The following is a 23,674-nucleotide window of genomic DNA, read 5'->3' on the forward strand; positions in this document are numbered from 1 at the left end:
ACTGAGCAGTGTCAGAGGAAGGCCCTAAAAAATGGCAAAGACTCCAGCCACCCAAGTCATAAACTGTTCTCTCTGCTACCGCACGGCAAGAGGTGCCGGAGCGCCAAGCCTCGGTCCAAAAGGCTCATAAACAGTTTCTACCCTCAAGCCATAAGACTGCTGAACAGCTAATTAAATGGCTAACCGAAGTATTTGCATTGACCCCCCCATTTATACCCTGCTGCTACTCGCTGTTTATTATCTATGCATAGTCACTTTACCCCTACCTATATGTACATTACATCATTGGGTTCTTCTCTAACATTACCAACTTTCCTGAACACGTTAGTGTTCTTGAATGACTCATTGGTGTAAACGGAAGTACCAGAATGCTAGGTTTTGTAGTCCTATCAAAACTCAAAGTACACAAACAACTTGGCTTCACTTTGGAACACATGGCTACGGTGCTACAGGGAAATGAAAACAAAGTTTTGGTAACGTTAGCCAAGTACTTATCTTGAAAAATTACTTCTACATTTGTTGGAAACGGATATGTTGCCAGTATTCAAGTTTGATTGACAAAAAAAGGTAAGCTCATTTCGTTGTAGGAGTGGGGGCACTTTTAACATTCGGTCTTGTTTAGCTAGCTAGCTAACGCAACTAGCTAACGTTATTGCGATTTCCTGCATAATGGTTCATGCTATTTGCTTTATTACCACTGCGTGTATAGTTTTTTGCTATACAGGTGGTAAAGCTTTTACGTCGTTTACACATAGTTAAATACTCAACTACCACATTTGCAGTGCCTGCTATAATTTGAGTTGTGAGACGCAGTAGGTAGTTAAGGGATTATATATGAAATGTAGCAGACACTTTTATCCAAAGCGAATTACAGTCATGCGTGCACGCATGGGTGGTCCCGGGAATCGAACCCACCATTATAACGTTGCATGCGCCATGCTCTACCAACTGAGCTACAGTGGGTGACAAATACAATGGTTGTCTCTGCAGCCAACCATTGTACTATAAAAAGAGAGAACAAGGAAATGTTTTGTAGGTTATATCTAAGTTTTCCCTTGCATCAGGATGATGAATTTCCTATATTTACTTTATTCATGAACGTGTCTAATAGACTATCCTCTGTACCTCCAACTAGGTGCCTTGGTTGAAGATGGATGCAGTTCCTTGCAGTTGGAACACTACAAGAGTTCAGGAGTCATTTGCTCGGACTAAGCCTGCATCAGACGCGCTAACAAATCTGGCAAAACTTGTGGCACAAAAGCAAGAGAGTAAAAGCCAAAACCAACTACTGCCTGATGTGTGCCCGTGTGTGTGCGCAGAGTGCAGCCAGGGATTCTCTGACATGGCTGAATTATTGCACCACCAACAGGGAGAACATGCCTTACCTAAGCGTCACCGATGCCTTTCCTGTGGCAAGGAGTTTTCTCTCCTATCCTCTTTGCAGTTGCACAAGTGCATTCATGATGCAGCCCCTTGTCAGCTCTGTTGTGGTAAACCTCAGCTAGATGCTCCATGCAATGCATGCAAGGCTTCAACCTCAGACTCTCAGAGTGTCCAGGATAAGTCCCTTCATCACCAGTCCCACCATCATGATAGCAGATCATATGCCTGTGCTCCGTGTGGTAAAGGCTTTAGCCAAAAGCAAGCACTGCTTCACCATCAGCAGGCTGGCTGTAGTAAATCTGCCTCGCGAACTGCAAAAGTTGTCAGCCCTCCCGCTGACTCTCCCTCGCCTGAATCTGCCCTGTCTGACTCTTCACCCCCTGACTCTCCCCACTCGGACTCTCCTTCCCCTGATGCCACTAGTGCCCCAGTTCCTGACAGGCCAAACCAATGCCCACTTTGCTCCAAGAGCTTTCGCTCAGGGGCTGGCCTTGCCTGCCATCAGCGATCCACGCATCAGAAGGAGTGGAGTATCTCTAGGTATCTCCCGCCAAAAGGAGGCACAAATGGGGTAAATAGAAAGTCCAAGCAGAAGAGTCAACTCCTCTCCTGTCGTTCCTGTGACAGGGTCTTCCCAAGCACTGCCAAGCTGTACTTGCACAGACAAGAGTCCCACAGCAGAGAGAAGGATATCAGAAGAGATCCAAGGCCGCTGATTAGCAAGCGGAGGAAAAGAGAGACTTACCCATGTGAAGTTTGTGGTAAAGTGTTCTTGCACCACTTGTCACTTAAAGCACATGTCAAGAACCATAGTCAAGAACCACCAAGCCATGTTCAGCAGGTTGGGAAAGCAGCCAAGGAGACCAAGTTAGCTGAGAAGATGCCAAAAAAGACTAAACGCAACCAATCACGGAAGATGAGAGGAACTATGGTCAAGGTTAGCAGAGGGAGACCAAAGAAAATTCCCATGAAAGAGGAAGAGGGAGAGTTTCCTTGCCCATCTTGTGCTGAGGTGTTTTCTTTGCAGTCTGCCCTGAAGGAGCATGAGGAGTTGCATCAGCCTACAGGGAGTATGAGACACTGCAGCGTGTGCAATCAGGGCATGAGTATCTCTAAGAAGCCTAGGGCCAAGCTTCGGAGGGCCTACCATTGTGTGCCCTGCCTGAAGGCTTTTGTAACACTGGACACTTTCTTACAACACTGCCAAAATCACCTCGTTGTCAGTGGCGATGAGGAGAGGAGCTATTCAGACACTGATGGCAACATCTGAGATGATGTACTCTTCATTTTTGAACAAGCTGTACTGAGTTCCCAAGAGAATATTATGTGTACATGTACATTTTAAAGTGTGAAATATTTAGACCACTCGCCAGAATAGCTGTTTGGATGTAACTCATGTCAACATGCCATTCAAGTTGCAACAATACATTGAGAAAAAAATGTGTGTGCTGTCTGATACCTTTTGTGACTGACCCACAGTGGTACACTGTGGAAGCGGTGAAGACACAATCTTCCTAGGCCTATATCCTCGTCGTGTTAATTCTTGATTTCTACATTTTATATCCCATCACAAATCAGATCCAACCATCCATTTGTCGATTTGGTTTAAATGAAATTAATATACGCAAGACCTAATTTAGCATGTTGCTGGAGCATTAAAATATTACTTTTAATTTTTTTTTATAAACAACCCAATTCAACTTCAACAAATCTGGGTTGCAATATTAACTGCACTGTTACAAATAACATGGCCTAAGATGTGGTTTCAAATAGCTTTTAATAAAGTATTTTTTATGTAACATAGCAGTTGGAATGGACAGTGATATAGTTTACTATAATATTAACAGGTTTATTGACAGGTTTTGATTTGAAGACTCAAATGAAGACCATATTTCCATTTAATGTGATTTTTTTCCAACTCTTGATGGCATTGTACTTGTAAGTGTGACACTGGTTTAGCATCAATTTCATGATTATTTACCATGTGTGTGTGTGTGTGTGTGTGTGTGAGAGAGAGAGATATGCATACTCATGGAGCCACTAAAGGCCGTCTAACAATGTGACATAACAGGTTCATTTTCTCTGGAAGAAGCTTTGTCTTGGATATTATTATGCAAAACAAGCATTGATGGCAACCTTCCTGAAATTGTTTGTTAGCAATTGGTGTACCAGGTTATCAATTTTCTGCTGTTTTGTAAAAAATTAAATATAATTAAATCTTAAAAAGAAGTCAAATGTTATTTTTAAAAAGGATTTTAGGTTTCAACTTAGGAAAGTGCCTTTGTATCCGAGTTAGCAACCTTTTCTTAGAACATACCTCATTAAAAGTATTCTCCCATGAAGATGTTTTGTGTTTACTCCATTCGTGTAGTTACAGAATTCAATATTGCAAGTCAATGTAAGGAATATGTTCTTTATGTTTTGTACACCGAGTATATGAAGAGAAAAAGCAAGCTGCAATACTAGTCAGTAGGCGGCGATGTGCCCACTTATGTTAGAAGGAAGTTTGCATGACGTTTTCCGGCTCTGCTTGTTGCGCATGCTTTCCGCTTTTTCACGAACGCAAGTCTCACGAACTGAAGGCCCACTACAAAAAGAAACATGAGTAAAGCACACCCACCAGAGTTGAAGAAGTGAGTTCCTTTTTTTTAATACATATTTTGTCTACGATCATATTTCGCGGCCAATTGTAGATAATGTGCCTAGCAAGCTAACATGGTTAGCTACGCGCTAGCCAACAAAGCTACGGAAAAGTCTGTAACGTTAGCTAGCTACTGTTGTGCGGCTAGTAAAATTGCTAGCTAACTTAGTGAATTAAAATGTTATCTAGTTAAACCATACAAACATTTACATTGAATATCATAAAAATGTTCATGTTTTACAAACGAAAGTGTTTTTAATGGATGGGTTCTCTGTTTTTGGTTTATCAATCTTTGACCAATCTTGTGGCCGGCTAGCTCTGGTCCATCGCGCGACGACAACGAGTTGCCTCTACGCTCAGTCGCATTAAAACGAGTCCCCCCATTTGGGTTAGATTCCGGCTTCATGTTCAATAGTGGTTGGAAATATTATGGATATACTGACAAGATACATGTCTCTCCGAAAAAACGCCACCTTCTGGAGGGAGACAGATTTCCACCGAATTGGGCGCTCTTCCTCTGGTGGTGGTGAGGAGTCTACCCAAGGGGCCAGGGTTCTGACTTTAATCATCACCTTGTGCACAAGACATCCATTGAATTATTCAAATGTAGCTGGGGCCAAATATATTTACATGTTATATTCATCCAATGTAGGGCTGGGCGATATGACGATAGACGTTTTTCTATCGTTTCATATTATGCTGTATCGTTTATTTCGTGTCGCAAATCACTCTTCACGGCAATATGTTAAGTCAATTGGATAACGCTTTGCGTTCTTCCACACGTGCCGCGTGAAACACGACACAAACAAACACGGAGGAGAGTGAACGTGACACGGAGACCTTACCTAAAAGAGGGGCTACTTCGGTTGCATGGACGTGGTTTGGGTATGAAAAGTCTGACACGGACCAGAAAACCGTCCTCTGCAAAATATGCCGCAGACCGGTCCCGACAACAGTCTCAAACACCACTAACCTCTTACCACCTACGCAAGAATCATGTGAAACAGAACGGAAAGAGTCTACGGATGAGACCCCAAAATGTACAGTCGAGTGCTCAAAACAAACCCCCGACTCAGACGTTGCAAGAGGCTTTTGCCTGCGGCACACCATATGGCAAAGAATCACGAAGATGGAAGGAGATAACAGCTGCAGTTACAACGTACATCTGCAAAGAAACGGGGGTTTCGTGAGTTGGTGCTAACACTCGACTCAAGGTACCAAATGCAAATTGATATGTACACGTATTAATGTCGAAATAACAGGCAAGCCCCCAAATATATATATTGTAATGAAACGAGCAGGCCTCGAACCTTCGACCTTCTAGCCCGAAGTCCAGCGCGCTATCGACTGTTCCCCAAAAGCATGCTCAAGCGGCAGAGTCGATATCCGCGCTTATAAATTCAGGGTCGTTAAATATATAATATTTTAGGGCTATATTTATTTTGTTTGCAACTATAGTTGAAGTATTTTCCTTTCTCGGTTTAATACATTCATATTTTATTTTGTTACATGCTTAATTGAAAATTTGCACAATGATTCTAAATAAAAGGATAAATAATTACCTTTTTATTGTTGAGTATAATTCAAAATGTAAGAAGTAGACCTTTACATGTGGTCATTTTATATAAACTATTTATTCATTGAATTTACAGAAAATGTGCTATATCGTGATATGTATCGTTATCGGGATATGAGATTTTGGCCATATCGTCCAGCCTGAATCAAATGTATGTTTTTGGATGACGTTATGACGCTACTTCCTGTGCGCATGTGATTTTGGTCCGTATAACCCTGATGCATCCCAGATATAGACGGTTCAAGAAGCGGCGTATGCGAACGTGACTTACCTTGAAAACAAGGGGCGGACATCTTGGACGCAGTCTCCAGTTCTTATTATACCTCAGGTTCGGCAGCGACTTAACCATTCATTTATTTTGGGAGAGGCTATACGTACAAGCCTGGTGCCCAAATGGATGACATATGTCACGCCGCTGAGAGTCAAGTGTGGAGACGAATGGATTCAGTTCAGTCAGTGGTCCTGATGAGCCCTTCCCAGCTAGCTAGTTTATGCTGGCAACAACAGCAGCATAGCACTAGTAAAATAAAGTGTTTCATTTTGATGGGCAAGGGAGGGAAACAACATGTAGTATTGGTCCCAATCTCCAATTTGTTTCCTTCCACTTAATTTGATTTCTAGTAGGATAGCGATAAATAACTTGTGCTTTAGCTGTCACCCTGGCCTGCTATTGGCTACACTATCTAGCTGCTTCCCTCTCTTTAACTGCCAGACAGCAGTCGGCAAACGGGCCGAAGGACACTGTGCGCATTTGTTCTTGTGTTACCGTCTTGAAGCGCAAACTCTCCCCATTTGAGAAGTGTAGACTGTATCACAGTGACAGATGGTTTCTACCAACATTACATTTATTGTAGTAATTTTCACTGAAAATGTACAACTACGACATTAACGTTTAACGTTACATGTTTGTAATTAAAATAAAATAATAATAATTACTCAGATAAACTGAATGATTCCGAACACTCCCAAGTCACAATTTAGGCAGAAGTTTCAATTTCTTCCTAAAGTTTCTATCCACAAGCATATTAGCTAAGTGGGAAGACCTGTGACCTATGTTTGCCAACACAGCCAGATATGTACACAGTCTTGTACCCTTAACCTTTTTTTAAACTGACTATCATATTTGGCGATCAAATCAGACTATTACTATAGTGAGTAATCCAGGAATGTCACAAGTTAATTGACACGAGAAAACTCGAGAAAATAGCAACTCTACAGAGCGCGATGACTATAATGAATGGCAAAATGGCTTCCGGGCGCAAAGGGTCCATGGAGCTCTTCCTCACCACTCGATATACTTTCGTAACTCACCAATGTAAAATGTTGCTATAATGCTTTAGAACTTGGGTGTATTCCTTATGGAAACTGATTACTGTTTAAGAACAAAACGGAAGCAAACGGAATGAAACGGGGAGGGACCTACCTGAATTTGTCCAATAAACTTTTCAGTTTGGAGTAAACGGTTCGTTTTGCAACAGACAAACATTTTGCTATAGAATCGGCATTATGATTACACCCCTTATCTTTGTGTACGTAAGTAATGGCATTTTAATGTTTGTGCTTTTCTTATAACTAATTTCTGTGTTCTATTCATGTGCTGTTCTCTAAACTAATTTCTGTGTTCATGCAAGTGGCTGACTGTACAAATCATCACTATCAATAGCTGCAATTTGGCAGTACGCCCAGACCTTGTTTTGAGAACGAACAAAAGATCTCAGTTTCAAGGTCAGCTTAGAGAGGAGAAGCCTTGTGAGGTGTTGGTCTGTCACATCTTATGAAACAGTATTGGTCGGTCACATGAATGAAAAAACGGTAATGATTAATTATGCTAAATCATGCAAATATAACCTGTCTGTGTATAGCTGTATTTAAGACAGCCTCTGGGTCTGCCCAGGCAAAGCTCCTGATTAACATGTGTAATATGGTGCATTGACTTAGTTGGAACCTTCAGCGCGCTGACAAATAAACAATTACTCATTTAAGATTGACTTCGAGTGTCCCTGTGTAAGAATATCCACGACTGGTCATAAAGTGCCGACCGGGCTGGACTCCTCTTTCCGCAGTTATGGTTCTGGGACTGAGAAACGCACTCGTTTTTGTATGAAAAAATTTGTTGGTCACATGGTTCCAAACATTGAATAGGTACAACAATCTCTGGGGTGAATCATTATTTAAAAAGATAAGAAATCGCATTTAAAAAAGTTATATGAAAGAAAAGTCAAGCCTGTGTACCTACCAGAGTTAGTTGGCAAACAAACTAATCAACCCATACAGCATTGCTGTCTGTATCGTCCAATCACAGAGCAGATACAAGTCACGTGACTTGTATCTGCTCTGTGATTGGACGATACAGACCACAAGGCTCATGGTTAGTGTACGTTTTGGTGCTCTTTGAGACGGTAAAAAAAAAAATCGGCACAGAGGTTGAAACATTCATAGTTGATGGGCACTACATCAACATACAAATTGTTTTGCAATCTGTAGAAAATAGAAAGTCCTACGTTGCACAGTAACATTGCTAATATTTGATATCACCACGGGTTTCGAGGATTGAGAATCCACGTCTGGAACCCCTTTTTACACCCCTATTTCAACATGTTGAGGGGCTCCTGAGTGGCGACAGCGGTCTAAGGCACTGCATCTCAGTGCTAGAGGCATCACTACAGACCCTGGTTCGATCCCGGGCTGTATCACAACCGGCCATGATCGGGAGTCCCATGGGGCGGTGCGCAATTGGCCCAGCGTTGTCCATGTTATGGGGAGGGTTTGGCTGTCATAAGAATTTGATCTTAACTGACTTGCCTAGTTAAATTTAAAAAATGACCATGCAGCTGGTTGTGCAAATCAGACTCTCTGGTACACTCACACATAGCCAAACCCTCTCTGGTAAAGCCATACAGTTTGTGGTGTAGCTATCTTTATTAGCAAATAATAATAACGTATTTTCTGCTAATTTCAGGTTCATGGACAAGAAGCTTTCTCGTGAGTACTGATTCTGAATATCGAGTTCTGCTGAGTTGAATTGACAAACTATGAATTATCTATTTGCATCCAGAGCCAACCGAGGCTTTGATTGCATGAATTGACAAACCCAATGTACAATTTCTTAGCCATACTTTCTATTTCAGTACTTGAAGTTGTCTCCAATTTGGCTTGCCCTCATTATTACTGTTGTTGAAATGTAGTTCACGGGTGTAATCATTAGTCCAAACAGAGTTTCTAAGAGACAAATTCTGGTAGGTCCTTCCCTGTTCACTTTGCTTGCATTTTTAAGAAACGTTTTGCAACAGAATGGGCGTAATTAATGCGCCCCAGGTCTTCAAAGTTCAACATCTTGTTCCTCAGTGAAGCTGAACGGTGGCAGGCAGGTCCAAGGAGTCCTGCGAGGTTTTGACCCCTTCATGAACTTGGTGATGGATGACTGCTTGGAGATGGCCCCTGGGGGAATCCAGAACACCATAGGCATGGTGGTCAGTACCAACAGCGTTGTCAACTACATTTACACACTACCTCTTGAGGACAGACACATTTTAATTTTATTCATCAATGTCACCACACCTTTTTATGCATGTAAATCAGTTGTTGTTTTGGTTTACTTTCTGTAGGTAATCAGAGGAAACAGCATCATCATGTTGGAGGCACTTGAGAGAGTATGAGGGTGGGGATGGCTTGAAAGAAGTTGAATAATGGACATTATACACTTTTTTTATTATGTAATTTCCTTGTTTTTCCTGTTGATAGAGTATGTATTTGATACGTTTAGACAGATGTTTCATTTGGAAATGTTTTGAATTGTGAAATCTTGTGAATAAACTGGGTATTTTGTTTTCTTTATTTTTGCACAATTGTTTTTTTTTTATACCCCTACATGTTTCAACCACTTGATTACATTTAAGGTCAAATTATAGTTAGGTGATAAAATACAATGGAGATATAAATCTATTCAAACATTGAGGGCTATTATCTCTAATAAATTTGTGTTACTGATTGCCCCAATTTCTCACTTTTACACACATGACTACAATTAATGGACACGGGTTGATTTCTCAACAGTCAACACAAGGGGTCGCCGTCTCACTTTACACAGGCTTTCTATGGTAGAGAAAGGACTTTTATTTTGACATGTTGATCACGTTTGTGTTGATTACGCAGAGCCGGTCTCTACCATTGGTTGCACAGTGTATTGAGGGTATGTGGAAAGTAGGAATGTCGGAGGAGGTTGGAAAAGCGTTACACACGGTGGTAGAAAGGGTAAATCAAGCGGCGGCACGTCGCCCCAAGGTAAGTCAAGTTGGGAAGAACCCGTATCTACTTTAGACAGTCGTGCAAAATTGTCTTATTTAAAAGCGGGGGTGGACCAGTTGTATGTCAGGCAAAACACCACAACCTTTGAGACGTTACACCATAAAATGCACATTACATTTTGAAATATACTAATTAGCTAACAAACTTAGCTCTTTCCTATTGCATGGCCCGTGAAGCCAACTCTTTTCAACCACCTCTGTACCACGCGGAGGGTTCTAGACGATCTGCTGCTGCAGTGATTATTCCACTATCACGTTAACGTCAACAATGTTTCGTAAGTGTTGCGAAACATTTATCCGATCAACTTCCGTTCACACCTGTTTAGTAATTGAATTAACGTTTGTATTGGTTCAATCGACACCATCCCACTACAATTGAACTAGCCTAGGCAGCCGATAGTGTGCGCTAGATCTGCACCAAAGACAGCAAAGACAGTAATGTAGAGATCCTAAAATTGCTTCTCCAAATAGAAATCCCCGATGACACTTGTAGGCGATGTCGTGGTGACGTTGGCTATCTAATATCATGCGTAGATACACGTAAATGGATCTAACGGTTGTATCGCGCCGAACTGCGCATGTGTAGGCCGTCAACTCAAAGGCACCCATTTCGATATATATGTAAAGTTGATTTTGATTTGAAGTTGTTTTTGACGAAAATAAAAATGTTTCACTTTCACGAGGTTGGAGTTAATAACATGTTCAACTACATTATTTAAGATATTGGCTCGAATCTAGGTTGTCTTTTAGATTTCGAGAAAATTAACTAAGGAATAATTGTTCACTTCTCATTGACTTATCAAACCCCGGCCAAGGTAAATTTGTTCTGTTTCGCAAGAGTTCCCGGAAGTGTTGCGGTGTTACGCCTCTGGGTTTAGAAACTGCACTATCGTGTAGGCTTGATTTTCCCAGCCGGTAAAGTAATACCAGAGAGGAAGAGATGCCCAACTCGACGGAAAATCTATCTCCATCCAGCAGGTGGCGTTTTTTTGTTGTTTAGCCCACCAAGCAAGGACTTTTTGTATAGAGGTCAATGACCACGTTTACATGCACACCGATATCCCGTTGTTATTCGGGATACTCAAGTATTCTGTTTTTGACTTGACACATATGAACATATCACGTTTACAATAACCCCAAAAAGCTTGTATCCCGGTTATGAGAAACTCGGATAAGATGCCTGGGATATGCTGATTTTAGATGGGATACTGTGGTATGCAAACATCTTACCCCATTTACTGCGGTTTTTCGCAGGCTCAGTTAAACATCATGGGTGTTTTCGATTTTTTTTTCTTAATCTGATTGTCAAACAAATCACTTTGTAGGCTACGTGCGCACCATAATTCCATAATGTATTTTGTTGATACTCTGTACATCACCGTATGGCTACATTCACCCCTAATTTAGGTCACTTTCTCTTTAGAATTTCCGACATTGCAGGCCATTTTTACATGCAGCTTGTCTTGTCATAACTTGTTGCCCCAGAAGACGAAATAAAGTAGTGCTCACCATAATAATATCTTGCATTGATATAATTAATGCACTAGTAACCGGGGAGAACGCAAAAACACTGGAAAGATTGGTCCTGTGGAAAATGTCCAAATGTCATCAGTTTGACCGGTTTTAAGGAAATTAAAAGTTGAGAAAATGATGAAACACGTTTCTGATAAGACTTCAGTTGGTCTTGGGTGCATATTTTATGTGGTTGAAATACTGTCTGCTTGCATAACAGAGTCAAAGATAACACTACACCGAATTCGCATTTTCTCAAGAGATGCTGAAAGTAATAAATCATAATTCTCCACTCTCTTCCTGAGACAAAATTAACATTTGTTGTATAATTTTACTGCAAGAAATGCATAATTCTGCAGGAGTTAGGATACATGTGAAAGGTCATAGATCTACAGTCAGTGTCCATATGAATTAGTAACTTAAATTTAGCCCATATAAACTTAAATTAGGAATATTCTGTTTAGTCATGGATAAAGGGATACTTGTGAGCGGGATATGAAAGGGCATCTATACGTCTTATTTGGGATAAGATTTTAAGCGGGATATTAGCTACTATCTGGGAATACTGTGAGCACGTAATCTCATTCATTTGAACTCGGAGGTTCCGAGTTTCCGACATGACATGAACGCAGCATTATTAAATATTGATTTAATTTTATATTTGATAAACAATACAAAACATACACATACAAACGACAGCTACATCACACCTGTCCAGACCCACTAGCCTCCACCCCCATCTCCAGCGCCCCCGTCATTTTCCTCCACATGGCCTGAAACTGCACCATTTGGTATCTCGCTGTAGCCCACGCACTTTCAATATTTAAATGATAAATCATATTTTTTCCATTGTGTTAAAGATGAGTGATGAGAAGAGAATCGTCCAACCCATCGGGTATCTCACTAATAATTAACCCTAATCACACTGCTAACCCTAATGCCTAACCTTAACCACAACCACACTGCTAACCCTAATGCCTAACCTTGACCACACTGCTAACCCCAATGCCTAACCTTGACCTCACTGCTAACCCTAATGCCTAACCTTGACCTCACTGCTAACCCCAATGCCTAACCTTAACCACAACCACACTGCTAACCCTAATGCCTAACCTTGACCTCACTGCTAACCCTAATGCCAGCTAGCACAATTCTTCATTGTCTACACCATCTATTTCTCTTCGTTCCATATTGTGCCCCCAATATGCCCTCCTTAATGAGCACCAGATATGTACTGGACTGTCCTGAAGTAGTTCAGGTTTATCAAGATGTGACTATCCCTTTGGCTATGATGATGTCATGCATACATCCATTCATTTATTCACCATATATTTTATTGCTCTTCTTTTTCCTCTGCTCTCCCACCCAAGACGTTGCCCGTGGTGCCGCCCCGCCTGGTAGCTGTAAGTAAGACGAAACCACCTGACATGGTGATCGAGGCGTACCGAAAAGGGCATCGCAATTTTGGTGAAAACTATGTGAGTATTTGTATTGTACATGATGGGAACATGTTATACAGGTTACTCATAACACCTTTTATTGCTAGTGTTTTGACATTGGTGGTTTGACTTTTTAATTGGACTTTTAGGTGAATGAACTTGTTGATAAAGCATCAAATCCTCAGGTCGGTTCTAAAGGTTTGAAGTCACATTATTCTTCATCTCATGACATGTCTATCCGACATCTGTAAAAAAAATATATATTTTATTTATGTCCTAATCTAGATTTTAGAATCATGCCCAGAAATCGAGTGGCATTTTATTGGCCATTTACAGAAGAATAATGTCAACAAACTTTTGGGTAAGTAACATCTTGTGTAACATGTTTTGTGTTTCATATTTTTAATAGTGTAGTGTTCTGCTCGGGTGCATCATAGGTCTCCATATTTAAAGATTTCAACATCAACTTGCATGTCTCCCTATACTCATCAATCTACTCACACACTTCAAAAATATATATATAAAAAGCTGACATGTTTCGACCTCAAAATCGTTCTTTGTCAAGTTTTGAACACAGTTCCATAGAAACCTTTAGTAGAGCCGACAGATCTTAACTCTACTCACACACTTCCCACAGGTGTACCAAACCTGTTCATGGTGGAGACGGTGGACTCAGCCAAGTTGGCCGACAAGGTGAACAGCTCCTGGCAGAGGTTAAGAGCAGCTAGTACGCAGACGTTAAAGATCATGGTTCAGATCAACACCAGTGGGGAGGAAAGTAAGTGTTCACACACACACACACACACACACACAGAGGTTGGCTTTTGAGATGGCTCATGTACTGGAGGCATTTATTGAGATGGCTCATGTACTGGAGGCATTTATTGAGATGGCTCATGTACTGGAGGCAGCTCTGCAGAGAGGTCACTAGCTGGCATAGCCACAATGTCATAAAATCAGATTTTTAAAAACCTAACCGCGACCACACTGCTAACCCCAGTTCCTACCCGCCACCACACTGCTAACCCCAGTGCCTACCCGCCACCACACTGCTAACCCCAGTGCCTAACCGCCACCACACTGCTAACCCCAGTGCCTAACCGCCACCACACTGCTAACCCCAGTGCCTAACCGCCACCACACTGCTAACCCCAATGCCTACCCGCCACCACACTGCTAACCCCAGTGCCTACCCGCCACCACACCGCTAACCCCAGTGCCTACCCGCCACCACACCGCTAACCCCAGTGCCTACCCGCCACCACACCGCTAACCCCAGTGCCTACCCGCCACCACACTGCTAACCCCAGTGCCTACCCGCCACCACACTGCTAACCCCAGTGCCTACCCGCCACCACACCGCTAACCCCAGTGCCTACCCGCCACCACACTGCTAACCCCAGTGCCTACCCGCCACCACACTGCTAACCCCAGTGCCTACCCGCCACCACACTGCTAACCCCAGTGCCTACCCGCCACCACACTGCTAACCCCAGTGCCTACCCGCCACCACACTGCTAACCCCAGTGCCTACCCGCCACCACACTGCTAACCCCAGTGCCTACCCGCCACCACACTGCTAACCCCAGTGCCTACCCGCCACCACACTGCTAACCCCAGTGCCTACCCGCCACCACACTGCTAACCCCAGTGCCTACCCGCCACCACACTGTTAACCCCAGTGCCTACCCGCCACCACACTGCTAACCCCAGTGCCTACCCGCCACCACACTGCTAACCCCAGTGCCTACCCGCCACCACACTGCTAACCCCAGTGCCTACCCGCCACCACACTGCTAACCCCAGTGCCTACCCGCCACCACACTGCTAACCCCAATGCCTACCCGCCACCACACTGCTAACCCCAGTGCCTACCCGCCACCACACTGCTAACCCCAGTGCCTACCCGCCACCACACTGCTAACCCCAGTGCCTACCCGCCACCACACTGCTAACCCCAGTGCCTACCCGCCACCACACTGCTAACCCCAGTGCCTACCCGCCACCACACTGCTAACCCCAGTGCCTACCCGCCACCACACTGCTAACCCCAGTGCCTACCCGCCACCACACTTCTAACCCCAGTGCCTACCCGCCACCACACTGCTAACCCCAGTGCCTACCCGCCACCACACTGCTAACCCCAGTGCCTACCCGCCACCACACTTCTAACCCCAGTGCCTACCCGCCACCACACTTCTAACCCCAGTGCCTACCCGCCACCACACCGCTAACCCCAGTGCCTAACCGCGATCACACCGCTAACCCCAGTGCCTACCCGCCACCACACCGCTAACCCCAGTGCCTACCCGCCACCACACCGCTAACCCCAGTGCCTACCCGCCACCACACCGCTAACCCCAGTGCCTACCCGCCACCACACTGCTAACCCCAGTGCCTACCCGCCACCACACTGCTAACCCCAGTGCCTACCCGCCACCACACTGCTAACCCCAGTGCCTAACCGCCACCACACTGCTAACTCCAGTGCCTACCCGCCACCACACTGCTAACCCCAGTGCCTACCCGCCACCACACTGCTAACCCCAGTGCCTACCCGCCACCACACTGCTAACCCCAGTGCCTACCCGCCACCACACTGCTAACCCCAGTGCCTACCCGCCACCACACTGCTAACCCCAGTGCCTACCCGCCACCACACTGCTAACCCCAGTGCCTAACCGCCACCACACTGCTAACCCCAGTGCCTACCCGCCACCACACTGCTAACCCCAGTGCCTACCCGCCACCACACTGCTAACCCCAGTGCCTACCCGCCACCACACTGCTAACCCCAGTGCCTAACCGCCACCACACTGCTAACCCCAATGCCTACCCGCCACCACACTGCTAACCCCAATGCCTAACCTTAAAGGGGAATGGAAACACCAGGATTTAGAACGTCAGCTAACTGTAACTGTAAATCTCCATATTGGCATTGTTGCATCACTGACAGGAGAGAACATTTTGGAACCCCCCAAAATGTCTGATTTACCGAGTAGCTCCGAGACTGAAAATGAGTTTATAACAGAGAATGAAATAACTTTAGTTAGGGAGCCAATTAACCTACTGAAGCCGTTCATGTTAGAGCCAAACGTTGCCCCAGATCAAAGAGTTCGTTCTCGTAGCAGTAACAACACAGATATGCCGCCTGAAACACCTCAGCTAGAGGGTCTGCGTAGGCAAACACAAACTGGTGTGAGTGGGGATGCTGCCAGGTAATGGCTAGAGTATGAGTGTATATGTGTGTTGTAGAGAGATGGTGGCGATACAGCACAAAATTCCAGCGGATGGTGATGTATTACATCCAGGTCAGAGGTTCCTGTCAGTCTGTCTGGATAGCTGTATTACATCCAGGTCAGAGGTTCCTGTCAGTCTGTCTGGATGGTGATGTATTACATCCAGGACAGAGGTTCCTGTCAGTCTGTCTGGATAGCTGTATTACATCCAGGTCAGAGGTTCCTGTCAGTCTGTCTGGATGGTGATGTATTACATCCAGGTCAGAGGTTCCTGTCAGTCTGTCTGGATAGCTGTATTACATCCAGGTCAGAGGTTCCTGTCAGTCTGTCTGGATAGCTGTATTACATCCAGGTCAGAGGTTCCTGTCAGTCTGTCTGGATGGTGATGTATTACATCCAGGTCAGAGGTTCCTGTCAGTCTGTCTGGATGGTGGCTGTATTACATCCAGGTCAGAGGTTCCTGTCAGTCTGTCTGGATGGTGATGTATTACATCCAGGTCAGAGGTTCCTGTCAGTCTGTCTGGATGGTGATGTATTACATCCAGGTCAGAGGTTCCTGTCAGTCTGTCTGGATGGTGATGTATTACATCCAGGTCAGAGGTTCCTGTCAGTCTGTCTGGATAGCTGTATTACATCCAGGTCAGAGGTTCCAGTCAGTCTGTCTGGATGGTGATGTATTACATCCAGGTCAGAGGTTCCTGTCTGGATGGTGATGTATTACATCCAGGTCAGAGGTTCCTGTCTGGATAGCTGTATTACATCCAGGTCAGAGGTTCCAGTCAGTCTGTCTGGATGGTGATGTATTACATCCAGGTCAGAGGTTCCTGTCTGGATAGCTGTATTACATCCAGGTCAGAGGTTCCTGTCAGTCTGTCTGGATGGTGATGTATTACATCCAGGTCAGAGGTTCCTGTCAGTCTGTCTGGATAGCTGTATTACATCCAGGTCAGAGGTTCCAGTCAGTCTGTCTGGATGGTGATGTATTACATCCAGGTCAGAGGTTCCTGTCAGTCTGTCTGGATGGTGATGTATTACATCCAGAGGTTCCTGTCAGTCTGTCTGGATGGTGATGTATTACATCCAGATCAGAGGTTCCTGTCAGTCTGTCTGGATGGTGATGTATTACATCCAGGTCAGAGGTTCCTGTCAGTCTGTCTGGATGGTAGCTGTATTACATCCAGGTCAGAGGTTCCTGTCAGTCTCTCTGGATGGTGATGTATTACATCCAGGTCAGAGGTTCCTGTCAGTCTGTCTGGATAGCTGTATTACATCCAGGTCAGAGGTTCCTGTCAGTCTGTCTGGATGGTGATGTATTACATCCAGGTCAGAGGTTCCTGTCAGTCTCTCTGGATGGTGATGTATTACATCCAGGTCAGAGGTTCCTGTCAGTCTGTCTGGATGGTAGCTGTATTACATCCAGGTCAGAGGTTCCTGTCAGTCTCTCTGGATGGTGATGTATTACATCCAGGTCAGAGGTTCCTGTCAGTCTGTCTGGATAGCTGTATTACATCCAGGTCAGAGGTTCCAGTCAGTCTGTCTGGATGGTGATGTATTACATCCAGGTCAGAGGTTCCTGTCAGTCTGTCTGGATGGTAGCTGTATTACATCCAGGTCAGAGGTTCCTGTCAGTCTGTCTTGTGATGTATTACATCCAGGTCAGAGGTTCCTGTCAGTCTGTCTGGATGGTGATGTATTACATCCAGGTCAGAGGTTCCTGTCAGTCTCTCTGGATGGTGATGTATTACATCCAGGTCAGAGGTTCCTGTCAGTCTGTCTGGATAGCTGTATTACATCCAGGTCAGAGGTTCCAGTCAGTCTGTCTGGCGATGTATTTATTGGACGTGTCACTAATCCTTATGAAGGACTTCCTGGCAGAAGAGGTCACTCGACCAGTCAGCAGTTAAATAATTGGTGAAAATATTGCTTGATTATAAATGTAAGGTTACTATCAGTAGTAGCTAGGTGCTCAATAAATATAATCAGTATCCTATAACTATGTTTAACATCAGCGCTGTTTGGAGCTATGGTAACATGTTTACCTTTGAAATCAGACGACCGGAGTTGGAATCGCAGACAGATTCATGAAATCTCATTCTAACCAATAATGGGACGTGCTCATTATAAACACATAGTGATTTCATTTCGGTATCAGACTAACTTTTCTTATGATTTTGTTTGCAGAGCATACAGGCTGGCAGTTTATCGCCAGTTCACCCTATGGGCACAAGGGAGAATTAGACGGCGTCTCATCCCCGTGTGTGTCGTTTCTTCCAAAAGGCACATAGCCAGAAGCAAAGGCCTTGAATAAAACCAGTTCATTTAGTAAATCTAGCCTAACCTGAGACATAGACCTAATGCCTGCACCTTATGTAAAAATAGTATTAGTTAGCTTGTCCACTATAACAACAGGTTCAAGCGTAACCAGATAAACTTTCTTTGAAGATAAAACTACTTTCAGTGCACACTAATCCCGTGTCCCTGTCGCTAGATTAGTGACTTCAACTAGCTTAGTCTGCCATCTATTGGAAAGGAATGGTAACTACACTGGGCAACTAGTTGGCAGAGTCAAAAGAGACTTTAATAATATATACCATTTAGCAGACGTCTTTAACAAAAGCGAACAGGGTACATGGTAGTGGAAACAGATCATAGAAACAGGATAACAATGTTGATATCATGGATGGTCAGTCCTTGCATCGATATAGCTCTGTCTATGCATTTGAGAGTGGTTACATTTCTCCAGCCCCATCCCTCAGCTTTTTGTCAAGAGGAGCAGGGAGACACTTTGTTATTGTTTCTACTGCTGATTACCACTTTTAAGAAGTTAAGATGCAGATTAAATACACACCAACATGTTACAGATACTATAAACATGTCCCATCACTCAGACAGTGAATACACAGCATCCAGCACAGCAAACAATCAATCAAATGTATTTTACAAAAGCCCTTTTTACATTAAAATACTAACCACAAGGCCTCCCGAGTGGCACAGTGGTCTAAGGCACTGCATCGCAGTGGGTTCGAGCCCAGGCCCTGTCGCGACCGGGAGGCCCTTGGGGCGGCGCACAATTGACCCAGCGTCGTCCGGGTCAGGGAGGGTTTGGCCGGCAGGGATATCCTCGTCTCATCGCGCACTAGCGACTCCTGTGGCGGGCCGGGCGCAGTGCGCGCTGACACGGTCACCAGGTGTATGGTGTTTCCTCCGACACATTGGTGCGGCTGGCTTCCGGGTTGGATGGGAATTGTGTCAAGAAGCAGTGCGGCTTGGTTGTGTTTCGGAGGACGCATGGCTCTCGACCTTCGCCTCTCCCGAGTCCGTATGGGAGTTGCAGCGATGAGACAAGACTGTAACTACTACCAATTGGATACCACGAATTTGGGGTGGGGGGGGGGGTGAAAAATACAACAACAAAAAAATACTAACCACAGTGGTTATAGAGGGTGCGAGAGTTCAACACCTCAGGAGCAAATGTCAGTTGGCTTTTCATAGCTGAGTATTCATAGGTTGAGAGAGAGTGGAAACAGCAGAACCGGGACATGGTAGCACATCCACTCCGATTCCCTTTATGGATGGGTGTATCTTTTGAATTCGCTGTTGAACGGCCTTCTCCATTTTCGGAACACTGTGATGATTGTGATTGTGATCTCTCAGGTTCATACAGCGAGTTATGGTCTTCACGGATCTCACTCTTCGTCTGTGGCGTATCGGGGCAGGATTCGGCTCTATACTGATGGTTGTGAGCGCAATCTAGCTGGACCCCGAGCTCTTTAGTGATGGTCCCGGTGGACCTCTTCTCCACCACAGCACAGGAACACTCTGGCACCAAGGGGTCAGTTCGGCATGCTGTACTAACCGTTCTTTCCTGTTGGTAGAAAAAAATGAAGGCGTCTATTAGGCTCTAGTTATATTGAAGAATCACTGCATATACTTGAAATAAACAATAGCCTTAGAAATAACATAGATTTGCATGAACCACCTCTGCCTCCTGCACAGTCTCCTCCAGGATGAAAACATGTTCAGGGATGAAGATGTCATCCTGAAAACAAACAAACGTTTTGTTAAGACAAGTAAACCCAAATATATCAGTTGGCATTAACAAGCTACCTGTTGTATGCTTTGTCCACACACACACACACACACACACACACACACACACACACACACACACACACACACACACACACACACACACACAGCAAATACAGGGACATTTATTTTTCAGCAAACATCTAACGCTAGCCTAGTCCACGACAGTCCTGACCGGTTAACGGTACCTCACGCTCCATTGCATTGACTCTCCTCTGTTCAGTAGCTTTTGCTTGACTCCAAACTTTGGACCAAAGTCTGCGATGTTGATGGTCGGTCGGTAACCCCTACACCATAACCCTTAATTTCAAATGGAGGCGCAAGCAGAGGGCTTCAACGTAGGCATATGACTCCTTTCTATTCGGAAACTCCTGGTTGCCGCATCGAAAGTGCCCTTCATCGCGAAGTCTGCCTCCACAAAGTGCTGTCTGCAGATCCTGCTAGCTCGATCTAGCGCGTCCTTCCTCTTCAGGACATGGAGCCACTTCTTCAAAAGTTGTGGGTCCTTGGGCAGCAGATGGTAGTTTACCGAGGGATTTTTGTTGTTGTTGAGCCAATTCATACAGCCTGGCGCTATACGGTTCATGTTTGAATTACTACTTGCTGTTGCCATCATCGTTGTCCGCACCTAACCTCTCTCTCTTCGATTCATTCTCCGCGCGAAAACTCAATACCGCAGACACTTTACCTAATTCCTGCCTGTGACGCACTGGCGCCAGTCGTTACTATGGCAATTTAAAATGGCGCTGACCATAGCTCGAATAACCTTGTCGACGATCAAAATACTAAATGTAGAGATGTTTTTATGTTAAATGAACATGTTTAGTATTAGTGGATTGAATACATATCTTTGCTTAGATTTACTTCCTAAAGTGTTTCCATTCCCCTTTTTAAATTAAGACCAAAAAGCAAATGTTTGTTTTTGCATGTATTTTTACCATATAGCTAATTGCAACTGGCCCATCTAGAGGAACCCGTTCAGTTTTTCCTCCTGGGCAAGACTCATGACAATAAACGTCAACCTGCCTGACAGACAGATACACTAACTAAAGTTCTATGTTGCCACTAGGTAAACATGGACTGCCTCCTGGTGAGACAGTGAACACAGTGAAACACATTTTATCCAAATGCTCTGCCCTACACTTCTCTGGACTCATGACCATTGGTCGCTATGGCTACGACCTAGCTGATGGCCCTAACCCAGATTTTCAGGTATTTGGTTGTTATGATTACCCTGACTTGCTTGGTTAAATAAAAAAAATAACGTTTTATGTTAAGGCTTTTGGTAAAGATCTATTGGTGTGTGTTAATTCTGTTGTGCATCACCAATCAGGCTTTGCTGAGTCGGCGACAGGAAGTGTGTGCCAGTCTACAGCTGCCCCTTGAGGATGTAGAGCTTAGTATGGGCATGTCCACTGACTTTGAACACGCGGTAAGTTCCACTGTCTCAGCCTTCTTAATTTCTAATACAATATGTTCTTAACATATTGAATTATCAGATATTGATTTAGCTACCCATTACTACTCGAATGCGCATGCTGTTTGTATAAATTATACCCTTCTGAGGTATTCTTTTCCATTTCCTCCTTTAGATTGAGGTGGGTTCAACCAACGTGCGAGTTGGTAGTACTATTTTCGGTAATAGGGATTATCCCAACACTCCCACTCCCAGTCCAGAGAAAAAGTCAAAGGTTCCGACAGAAGAAGCAGCTAAGAAAATGGATCGTCTCACTGTGACAGAACAGTGATGTTTCTCCTTCCTACACTCACACAGGCTGTAAAGGAATTCAGTATTTTAGGAGAATTAACTGGGGGAAAATGTCTTTGGTTGATCTAGATTTTCAATTCATTTCTACGGAGCCCATTCATTTGAGCATTTTTGGACGGAATTCAATCTTCAAGTTGACATTACAAACGGAGATTTTTAAACTACTCACATTAGGCATAGATTCTCATTACTCAGTTGATGATGTTGGATGTAAGAAGCTATAGCTCACATCTCGATCTTGTGCCAACCCTAGATTCAATAGATACCGTTTAACACGATAACATAAATATCGATCATTCAGAGAGTCAAGCAGAGATGGAGTTTATATCTAATGTTTTGATAATTACTATGCTGAACTCTTGACCGTTTTGAATATCCCAGTGATTGGGTATCTTACATAGTAAAATGTCCTATTTTTCTGGCAAAATACTTGTGATTTAATAAACATAACCCCCCCCCCCCTTTATGATGGATGGTATTGTGAGTCAATTCAATTCTGTATGGTGTTGTCAAATAACTTTTTTTTTTAAATTCTTGATAAACACAATTACAAAACTGCAGGTAGATTCACTCATACAATATGTTTACACTAGTATTATTTGTGATATCAGTGATTATTTTGGTCTGAGTTATGTGTTGGTGCACTGAAAGATTTAACTTCTACTTCATCACAATCCCGGATCCGGGAGCACCCCCATCAGTAAAAAAGCTGACTAGCATAGCCTAGCATAGCGTCACAAGTAAATGCTAGCATCTAAATATTATTAAATCACAAGTCCAAGACACCAGATGAAAGATACACATCTTGTGAATCCAGCCATCATTTCTGATTTTTAAAATGTTTTACAGGGAAGACACAATATGTATTTCTATTAGCTAACCACGATAGCAAAAGATGCGACTTTTTTTTCCCACCATTTTTTTCCTGCATAGGTAGCTATCACAATTTCGACCAAATAAAGATATAAATAGTCACTAACCAAGAAACAACTTCATCAGATGACAGTCTGATAACATATTTATTGTATAGCATATGTTTTGTTAGAAAAATGTGCATATTTCAGGTATAAATCATAGTTTACCATTGCAGCCACCATCACAACTCTCACCAAAGCAACTAGAATAACTACAGAGACCAACGTGAATTACCTAAATACTCATCATAAAACATTTCTGAAAAATATACAGCGTACAGCAAATGAAAGACAAAGATCTTGTGAATCCAGCCAATATTTCAGATTTTTTAAGTGTTTTACAGCGAAAACACAATATAGCATTATATTAGCTTACTACAATAGCCAACCACACAACAGCATTGATTCAGGCCAACAATAGCGATAACGAATAAACCATCAAAAGATATTAATTTTTTCACTAACCTTCTCAAAGTTCTTCAGATGACAGTCCTATAACATCATATTACACAATACATAGAGTTTTTTCGAAAATGTGCATATTTAGCGGCACAAATCGTGGTTATACAATGAGAATAGTAGCCAAGCTGCCAACAATATGTCAGGAGAAATCTTGGGAGAGGCACCTAATCTAATCAGTAACTAAATTTAAACTTGACTAAAAAATACAGGTTGGACAGCAAATGAAAGATACATTAGTTCTTAATGCAATCGCTGTGTTAGATTTTTTAAATTAACGTTACTACGACATACAGCGTGCGTTAAAGCGAGACCGCACCGAAATTAATGGCGGAATATGAGTTTTACAT

The 23,674-nt window shown here is 43.6% G+C and overlaps 3 protein-coding genes across 4 annotated transcripts; all 3 read left to right on the plus strand.

The window, feature by feature from the left end:
- Nucleotides 1-419: 419 nt before the first annotated feature.
- On the plus strand, nucleotides 420-3,725 carry LOC120040735 (zinc finger protein 271-like). The gene is made up of 2 exons (XM_038985782.1): nucleotides 420-567; nucleotides 1,136-3,725. The coding sequence occupies exon 2, from the start codon at nucleotides 1,151-1,153 to the stop codon at nucleotides 2,651-2,653; it is 1,503 nt and encodes a 500-aa protein (XP_038841710.1). The 5' UTR covers nucleotides 420-567; nucleotides 1,136-1,150; the 3' UTR covers nucleotides 2,654-3,725.
- A 182-nt stretch (nucleotides 3,726-3,907) lies between these two features.
- On the plus strand, nucleotides 3,908-9,434 carry snrpg (small nuclear ribonucleoprotein polypeptide G). The gene is made up of 4 exons (XM_038985781.1): nucleotides 3,908-4,016; nucleotides 8,560-8,582; nucleotides 8,946-9,070; nucleotides 9,206-9,434. The coding sequence occupies exons 1-4, from the start codon at nucleotides 3,985-3,987 to the stop codon at nucleotides 9,254-9,256; spliced, it is 231 nt and encodes a 76-aa protein (XP_038841709.1). The 5' UTR covers nucleotides 3,908-3,984; the 3' UTR covers nucleotides 9,257-9,434.
- A 319-nt stretch (nucleotides 9,435-9,753) lies between these two features.
- On the plus strand, nucleotides 9,754-22,422 carry LOC120040732 (pyridoxal phosphate binding protein). Of its 2 annotated transcripts, XM_038985779.1 has the most exons (8): nucleotides 9,754-9,881; nucleotides 12,787-12,894; nucleotides 13,005-13,040; nucleotides 13,141-13,216; nucleotides 13,493-13,633; nucleotides 21,253-21,395; nucleotides 21,517-21,615; nucleotides 21,776-22,422. In XM_038985779.1, exons 1-8 carry the CDS (start codon nucleotides 9,792-9,794, stop codon nucleotides 21,929-21,931), a joined length of 849 nt encoding a protein of 282 aa, XP_038841707.1. In that variant the 5' UTR covers nucleotides 9,754-9,791; the 3' UTR covers nucleotides 21,932-22,422. The 2 variants fall into 2 exon arrangements, with proteins under 2 accessions (XP_038841707.1, XP_038841708.1); XM_038985780.1 differs by lacking the exon at nucleotides 13,005-13,040.
- The last annotated feature ends 1,252 nt before the right edge of the window (nucleotides 22,423-23,674 follow it).

The sequence above is a fragment of the Salvelinus namaycush genome, unplaced genomic scaffold (genome assembly GCF_016432855.1).
Source record: "Salvelinus namaycush isolate Seneca unplaced genomic scaffold, SaNama_1.0 Scaffold377, whole genome shotgun sequence".
In the NCBI taxonomy this organism is placed as follows: domain Eukaryota; kingdom Metazoa; phylum Chordata; class Actinopteri; order Salmoniformes; family Salmonidae; genus Salvelinus; species Salvelinus namaycush.